Source organism: Pongo abelii, chromosome 4 (genome assembly GCF_028885655.2).
Source record: "Pongo abelii isolate AG06213 chromosome 4, NHGRI_mPonAbe1-v2.0_pri, whole genome shotgun sequence".
Taxonomy (NCBI): Eukaryota; Metazoa; Chordata; class Mammalia; order Primates; family Hominidae; genus Pongo; species Pongo abelii.
Window position 1 is genome coordinate 120973094 of NC_071989.2, and position 9245 is coordinate 120982338.

General features: G+C 46.0%; 1 protein-coding gene across 1 annotated transcript in view; it reads right to left on the minus strand.

Annotated features, from left to right (window-relative positions):
* REEP5 (receptor accessory protein 5) overlaps nucleotides 1-8552 on the minus strand; it is a 46031-nt gene extending 37479 nt beyond the window's left edge. Inside the window, 2 exon segments of the mRNA NM_001133746.1 lie at nucleotides 7401-7494; nucleotides 8325-8552. Of these exon segments, the coding sequence (NP_001127218.1) occupies nucleotides 7401-7494; nucleotides 8325-8442 (212 nt within the window). The 5' untranslated portion in view covers nucleotides 8443-8552.
* Nucleotides 8553-9245: the final 693 nt, after the last annotated feature.

The window sequence follows — 9245 nt, forward strand, 5'->3', positions numbered from 1 at the left end:
TGTGTGTGTGTGTGTGTGTGTGTGTGTGTGTGTGTGTGTGTGTGTGTGTGTGTGTGTGTGTGTGTGTGTGTGTGTGTGTGTGTGTGTGTGTGTGTGTGTGTGTGTGTGTACCCAGGAGTTTCAGACCAGCCTGGGCAACATGGCAAAACCCCATCTCTACAAAAAATACAAAAAATTAGTACACGCCTGTAGTCCCAGTTACTCCAGAAGCTGAAGTGGGAGAATCACCTGAGCTTGAGAAAGTCAAGGCTGCAGTGAGCTGTGTTCATGCCACTGCACTCAGCCTGGGTGACACAGTGAGACCCTGTCGCAAAAAAAACACACTCAAAAAAACCAGGCTGGAGTGCAGTGGTGCAATCTCGGCTCATTGCACCCTCCGCCTCCTGGGTTCAAGCAATTCTCCTGCCTCAGCCTCCCAAGTGTGTGTGTGTTTTTTTGAGACAGGGTCTCACTCTGTCACCCAGGCTGAGTGCAGTGGCATGAACACAGCTCACCGCAGCCTTGACTTTCTCAAGCTCAGGTGATTCTCCCACGTCAGCTTCTCAAGTAGCTGGGACTACAGGCATGTACTAATTTTTGGTATTTTTTGTAGAGATGGGGTTTTGCCATGTTGCCCAGGCTGGTCTCAAACTCAAGCAATCCACCCATCTCAGCCTCCCGCCTGTCCCCCCAAAAAAACTGTTTGAATGATTGATGGTAAAAAAGATTAATGCCAAGAGCAATAAAAGAGCAGATGCAAATCCCACTGGGACAACCCTTTGTCAATAAAACTAGTGGTTCTATAAGTATCTGTGTCAGATTGGTATCATAAAGTTTAACTTAATCTCAAGTACCCTCACAACTTAGATGAGGAACAACCTAAGCTGCCTTTTCCTAGGTAAAGGAGGGCCACCTTAGATGTGGACAGCAGTCTAGACAAGTAAGTGATCCCTTAACTAGATCACTTGGTCTATCAGAGGCTGCAGGATATATATAGTAGCCACATGACTCAGAGTGACTGATAAGCTCCACTCCCTGGAATCAGGAAAGTGTGCAAGTGACAGAATGAAGTCAGGGTACGTTTCTACAGCCCCCACTTATATTTCAGCTGCTACAAAAAGTAATTTCATTCACAATTTTGAAATTGTTTTAAAACTTCTGCCATATTAACTCATATTTCCCCAAAATTAATTGTTAATGTTATGAATCACCACTAAATACCTTAACATGTTACATTTGTATTTATACTTGTTTTAAATGCCATGTGAAAAAATTAAGCTGAAAACTGAGTCCTCATTCAAAGTCAGTCCTGAAAAAGAGAAGTCCAGGTCAGAAGGAGATGAGGGAGGCTATGACAGAAAGAAGGACAAATAGACTAAATCTCCAGGGCCTTCATAAAGAGAAAAAAAAAAGCTCATAAAGAACATTCCAGAACAGAGTATTAGAAATGAGATCCTCCTCCACAACTGCTTTAGAGCCCAGAAACTCTGATCATGAATAAATAATTTAAATCATTCATCTTACTTGCTTTTTAAAACTTTATTTTCTTTATGACACAGGCAAGCAGTGGAACCTTAACTGAAACGCTGGCTGTCATTATTTTACAAAATAGTCACAAGTTGTTATAAGGATATTTTTATTACTTTTTCATTTCTCCACAACACTTTCATCTTTAAAGAGTTCAGCACTCTTAGTAGTAATGTTAAGTGAAACAAGGACAGTAAAAAAGTTGACGAAGGTTAAATGTTTAAATGCTTAAGATTTCAGATTTAAATTAAGTAAATTAAAGATTTAAATGTTTAAGTAAATTGCTTAAGTCACAATTTGCAGAATGCCAGTTATATTTTTTATCCAAGCGCACATCGGCCAGAAGGCCACATTGGCTTGTGCTTCATACTACCCCAGAAGGCAAAGCGCAGGCATGCATGCTCTGCTCTTCAACACTTTAACAAAGCACATATAGATCCAGAGAGAAAAGCTAGTGTAATGGGAACATAGGCAGCTCAGTAGAAAATATATCTGCTCTGAAGTTCTCACAAGTAAAAAAGAAAAAAACATAATTATAAGTTTTCAAAAAAAAAAAAAACCCCACAAGAAAACAAATACACCCCCTACTAATGAGTCCAAGAAGAGAACTACAAATACATATCCTCCAGTACTGTTAAGGAAACAGCTCTGCTTCCAATGACTGGCTGCAAAACAGAAAGTGTCTGTTCACAACTGTCATTCACACCACGGTGACTTTCTCAAAGTCTCCTCTGGGTAATAAACCTCTTTAGGAGTCTGTCACTGCACACCTTAAGCAAGTAGACTGCAACTCTTTTTAACTTGTGTTCCCCAGAATGTGTCCTCCCTTTGTGTGCTGAGCATCATTTAGCTAAGAGGATGCTGTTGCTTTTACTTGTGGTTAACTGTGTTACAACTCTTGTAGATATTTTCATTGTTTTTTTTTCCTCCAAATTAACCTTCTTGCCATCCCTTTCTGATCTGACCTCGATAGGGGGTCATCCCCAAACATCTCCCCTTGAGATACCTGTCTCTCGAAACAGAACTAAAGGCAACGCTGCATTCCCTTAGGAAATCCAGTTCAGTGTGCCATTTTCAGGTGGCCTTGTGCTAGTAAAACAGAGCAAGCCTCTGCTGTCATAAGTCAAAGCTACATAACAGATAAGAAAAAGAAATTGTTAGTAACATATTCTAACTAATGTCTACAAAACACAGTCAATGCCTATGTGTGCAGATATATGATTTGGGATGGCAGTATCTTATTTGAGAGAGGAAAAATACACTGCACAAAGGTAATGTATTGACAGGGTCAACTGTGTTTTTAAAAAGCCTACTTTAATTTTCATCTCTACATAAGGTTATGTTGTGTTTGTGGGACATTCAAAGAGCCACAAGGGAGGCAGTATAACATAATCATTAAAAGCATGAACTTTGGAGCCAGATTCTTTGGATTTAAATACCAGTTTCATCACCTGCTAGTTGTGAGACTTTGATCAAGTTATTCAAATTCTCTTTCTGTGTTTCCTCATCTGTAAAAATGGGAATAATCATAGCACTCATATAATAGGGTTGTTCTGAGGATTAAATGAGCTATATTTGCAAAGCACTTAGACAGAGATATGTACGTATCTGTTAAAGAAAATGCTACACAGATTTCAGGAGCCATACAAAGAGCTAAATGCAATATAACTCTTTACACCAGCAGCAAAAGTTTAAAATGGGCTTGTGAGGACACACAGAAACTAAAATGACACATTACTGAACTGGGTATGAGATTTCAGAAGTGTTATTAAAGATTAAATATATAGTGCTGGACTCTCGTCTTGAACTCCTGGCCTCAAGCAATCCCTCTGCCTCAGCACCCCAAAGTGCTGAGATTACAGATGTGGGCCATCATGCCCAGCCACCTAAACATATTTAATCTTTCTAACATTGGCACTAAAATATGCCTAAATGTGCTTTACATTCCTGTGTAGTTCCAGACCAAGCCTGCCCTCTGCGTGACCTTGGGAAACACACTCCACCTTTCTCTGTCCCTGAATTGTCATTTTAAAACTAAAGGAAATGGACTACCTGTTTGATCTTTAAGGCCCAACTCTGATAGTCCCAGGAAGGTGGCAGCCCGAGTCTTAAGGAAAATATGAAATAAAAAGAGGAAAAGTAATAGACATTTTCATAGAATTTTAAACAAAAAGGTTACCGGGTAGGACAGAAAGCAAACCTTCCCCTTTCCTTAAATAGAAGATAAAGTCTGAGTTTGCCTCACAATTCCATTTGTACAAAGGAGCAAGTACAGGACTAGGGCCCTGGCTCACTAGCGCCCACCATGGAGGGACTGCACCAGGAGGACTTATTCGCATATGAGGGTGCAGCACAGCATACACCCTCCAGAGGACTGTTATTTGTGCAATCCCATTAAAAGCAGGGCTGCACCAGACATTAAAGGCCATAGATTGTATGATTCCATCTACATGAAATGCTCAGAATAGGCAAACTCATAGAAACAGAATGCAGATTAGTGATTTCCAGGAGCTGGGTAGGAGGAACAGGGTTGATTGGTAATGGTTTCCCTTTGGGGTGATAAAAGTGTTTTGGAATTAGACAGTGGTGATGGTTACACAGCTCTGAATATACTAGCCACTGAACTGCGTCCTTTAAAAGTGTACAATTTATAAGTACCTAAGTTATATCTTAGCAATGGTGGGAGGTCTATCTTTATAATAAAGATTTCCAGTAGTCTGCCTCCTGTTATCAGTAAAAGAGGGAAGTAAGGAGATTAAGGTAATTATGTGAACAGTTCTTGATGAAAGGAAGGCTGGAATTAGATTCTGAATTGCGTATATAAGATGGCCAAAAATTCTAGAAACTAGAAGTCAGAGATGAAAGGCCCCGTTCTCAAAGAGCTCAAAGGGAAATCATGCGCACGGAAAGAACAACCAGTAGGAAGAGGGGTATATGATAAGGTACTGGTTGCTCCCCAGTGAGCAATGGCCAGGTCTTCAACCATCTACATGCTCCAACGTGCAGCAGACCCTGACCAGGAGCCAGATGCACCTGAGCTTCACTCACAGCCTTCCAAAGGCAGTGCAAAGGGAGAAAAGCTAGGAAGCCAAGTGAGCTTTTCCCAATTTCATCTTTGCATCCTGCAGTCTCTTGACCCAATACTGACACTACTCCCCTTCCTGTGATGGCCCAAGGAGAGGAAACAGCAAGAGAAAAGCTGAAAGGTGAGAAAGGAAGGAAATAAATTACTGGCAATAGTTTGGCAAGATCGCGAACTCCTTACAGAGGGCACAGCAGCCAAAGTGACCTTAAAATATAAATCGTTATCATGTCACCCCCTATTTAAAGCCCATCCAAGGCAATCAAAAAATGCAAACTCCATACCACCATCTGGAATGAAATGCACACTTCCACCACTGACCCTGCCTGCTGGCACCTGCACCTCTCTGGTGCCTCCCCCACCACTCTTTGCTCACACAGAGCTAAGCTGTGTGCTGCCTCAGGGCCTGACACACTCTCTCCCTCTCCCTGGCTCTGCTCTTGGCTGGCCCCTTCTCATTCCTCAGGTCTTAACTCAGATAGTATCTCAGATAAATAGCTAAAGAGGGTCTTCCCTGTTATTCTCTACCAGAGCTGTTTATTTACTTTAGAGGGCTTACCACATGGTCACTACTTTGCCTATTTCTTGCCTGGGTAGACTGCTCATTCAACAAGGACAGAGAGTATGACTACCTTATTTCTTGCCATATCTAAAGTGCTACCACAGTGCCACACATGTGACTGGCATTTGATTTTTGCTAAATAGATGAACCTGTATTTGAAAAAATAACTCTGGCTAGGGAGCATAAGAGTTACAAGAGGTATGGAGAATAGTTAAAATGAAGGTGACTGCTATGGTCTGAATGTTGTGTTCCCCCAACATCCATATGTTGGGACCTAATACCCAATGTATTAGTATTAAATAGTGGGGCCTTTAGGAGGCAATTAAGACATGAGGGCTTGGCCAGGTGTGGTAGCTCACACCTGTAATCCCAGTACTTTGGGAGGCTGAGACGGGCGGATCACTTGAGGTCCGGAGTTCAAGATCAGCCTGGCCAACATGGCAAAACCGCATCTCTACTAAAAATACTAAAATTACCCGGGCGTGGTAGCACATGCCTGTAATCCCAGCTACTAGGGAGGCTGAGGCAGGAGAATTGCTTGAATTTGGAGGGGGGAAGGGCAGGGGTGGGGGCGGCCGGCGATGAGAGTTGCAGTGAACTGAGATTACGACACTGCACTCCAGCCTGGGCGATATAGAGCGAGACTGTGTCTCAAAAGAAAAGAAAAAGGCATGAGAGCTCTGCCCTCATGAATGGGATTAGTGTCCTTATAAAAGAGGCTTGAGGGAGCCAGTTGGCCCTTCCACCATGTGAGGAAGCAGTGAGAAGATGCCATCTTTGAAGCAGGGAGCAAGCCCTCACCGGACACCAAATCTGCTGGTGCCTTGGTCCTGGATTTCCCAGCCTCCAGAACTGTGAGCAATAAATTTCTATTGTTTATAAATTATCCAGTCTAAGGTATTTTGTTATAGCAGCCCAAGCAGACTAAGACAATGTTCATAGGTCACACTTTAAGCAACGTGGATTTTGATGCTACTAAAGACCACCATTTTCAAATACTTTTTCTTTTCTTGGACAATTATACAATCATATTGGTTATGCAACGAACAGACTTGATTAGACTAATGTAACACTGACCACCTGAGTATTTGCTCACGGGGGTCTGTATGCTTTATTCTGTGTACACAATCCCGTTTTTCCTTGAGTCTCCTCCATAAAGCAGAGCCCAGGGTAGGCCTCAGGGCTACATGTAGGTAGACTTTCTGGAGTATGACTAAGTGTCTGTACCAGACTAACACAGTAACAACTACTAGGTAACTGCAATTTAATTGCTCAAATCAGAACTAACTTCTAAAACATGTTTATTCCCTTATAGTCATAGACTAAATTCTAGCCTAACTAGTGACAGACACAAGCTGTAATAATGTGTTTTCTGTGTCTTCGCCTCCTAGTTGAAAATTTTTTCTTCATTTTTATCCCTATGGTTGAAGAAAGTAGCAGAGACCAACTGAATGAAGGTAAAAACCACTGGCTTTCTTGGGAAGAACTGTAGAGCAAAACAAAATTCATTTCTGGAGAGGAATAATTCCTACTTGAACGAATGGAAAAATAAAATTGTAGAATTAAAAAAACAAATACACTGTAGAATAAAAACAACTTTGGTAATAAATTCAGATCCTAATCGTAAAAATAATTCATTCATTTTTTAAGTAGCTCAATTATATAAATGAATCACTTATGTAACCAAGGAGCTATATCATGGAGCATTTTTAAAGGTTTTTGTTTTTACACTAGGGTAAGCATTTCCCAAGTTTGTCTGTAATATGTGGCTTTTTCAAAATAAAAGAAAAAGACAAAATTCTCCCTACTGTCTGAATTAACATAATTATGAATTAAGGAAGACCTAATTGATAGGGTTTTACTCTCTAGGTGCATAAATATATGGTGAAATACCCATTAAAATAATTACTAGACAGAAGTGCTCAGCTCCTTGTACCTTCTGAGATCCTCCCACCAGTAAAGGCAGGACAACAGAGTGGTAGCGCTTTCCTGTTAGTGTGCCAAAGAGAGGGGACACTGGTCACCAGGATAATCTAATGCAAATACCTTTAGGCTAATCGTCAAGAGATAGGGATTAAGTTAAGGTTCCAAAATGGTGAATACTATCCCCACCCCTTATGTCCAACCCCATCCCTCCCCGCCGAGCTTTCACTTTTCTCCCGGGAAATGCGGATGTGCAGTCTACTGCAGCAGCCCTGCGGGGGGTAAAGGGAGGAAGGGAAGGGGACGGCTGCAGGGTGTGTCACTTACGAGATGTAGGCTGGGTAGCCAAATCCTATCAGGTTGCAGAGGAGAGAGGCTCCATAACCAAACACCAGGTACAAGGCCACCAGTCCGATGACACCTGGGGACCATAAGGAGAGAAGGGGGTCGGGCAGCATGAGAGCCGTTCACGCAGGACAGCCGACGCCCACACCGCGAGGCTGGGCCTGTTGTAGGAGTTTTCCTCCCGACTCGATTAAAGGAGCGAGAAAAACAAACCACAGGAAAGCTGGGCCTGCGCGTCCACGGGGCCATGCCTTGAAGTCTGGGGATACCAGGCAGCCCCACCGTTGTGCCTCTCCTACCTCCCGCAGGGGGCCCCGGCGATTTGCGCAGCAACCCCCGGCGCCCGGGACGGTCCGGGGCACCCCCTTCCGCCCTCTCGCAGGGCCCGCTGGGCAGCGCTCTGGCCTGGGAAGCTGCGCTCCGAGGGGAGCGTCCCGAGAGGCCCGGACTCCCGCACCCGCTGCAGCAGCAGCCCCCGCCCACCCGAGGGGCGCCCCTCCCCGGGCGGAGCTCCACGGAGGGTCGGGTAGGACCGGGTACCTCCGTCAACGCGCCCGCCCGAAGGGGCCCCGCCGTCAGGGGCCCCGCCGTCCGCGCCAACAGCGCAGGACCGCAGGAATAGGGCGCCGGGCCGCGGGGCTGACACGTCAGCGCTGGCCCTTCCAGCTGCCAGCGCCCGGCGCCGCAGCTGCCCTCCAGCCCCGCGACCCTCAGCCTGGGCAGCCCCGGCCGGGTCCTCCGATGCCCACGCTTCCCGGGAGGCCAGCCTGATCCCCGAGGATGCTGCTTGTCCCTTCTATCTCCGACTCCACCTTTCCCGAGTCCTCTCCCTGCTTCCTTCCCCAGCAGCTGGGGCAGCGGCGGCTCCCGTGGCCCTGCCAGCGGCGGCGACCCCCGGCCACCCACCAAGAGCGATGAAGCTCCGGTTCACGCCGGTCTTGGCCTCGAGCTTGGCCAGAAGGTCAGTCATGCAGTTCTTCTCGTGCAAGAACCGGTCGAACCTCTCCCTCATGGCCGCAGACATGGCGGGGACCGTCTCGCCGCCCGGGGCTGTTCCTAGTGCCGGACAGACTGGAGCGGGGACTGCGGCGGGGCAGCGGCAGGCGGGGACCGCGGCGCGTCTACGCGTCCTCCCCTCGCCTCCGCTCGCCCCGCCCGGCCGCCGCGCGCCCCTCCTTCCCCGCCCCGCGCCAGGGGGACAGCGCCACACCCTGGCGGGGGCGGGCCTGCAACTCGGCGGACGCTGCGAGGTGGCCTGGCTGTTGACAGTCTTAACCCATTGCGGGGTAAAAAGGATGTGGCGTGGGGGCGTGCATTTTGTGTCTCTTGTGGGTCCCCTTCTGAAATCGGACTATTGCAAAAAGCAGGCAGAAAGGAGGCAGGCGTCCTTGTTGCTCCCGCTTGCAATTTAGTGCGACGAGTTTGGCACCTACATTGCTGTGCTAAACCTACTAAGGCATTTTTGACCTAAAAAATTGAAATGTTTGAGCATCGCGAGAGAACTCTTTGGAAGCAGGCCTGCTTTCTTCCTCTTTGCCTTAACTTGGCAGTTTTTCTCACCTACAGACAATCGTTGCCTTGTAAAGACCCTTGAAGAAATCTAACACATCCTCCCTGGGGTACAGCTTTTCCAAGAAAGCACTGCATTAAATCTTTTCATGGTGGGCTTGCGTTGTCTTGGTGTCTGATACCGTGGCAAGTGTCCAAATTCTCTCTGTGGAGCCAATATAGTCTGCACTTCCTACACTCAAAATACTCTGAGGAAGACGGAGATTCTAAGGTCCAAGCCTTAGGGCAGGAGCTCATTTTTGCTTCCTTCAGAATGAG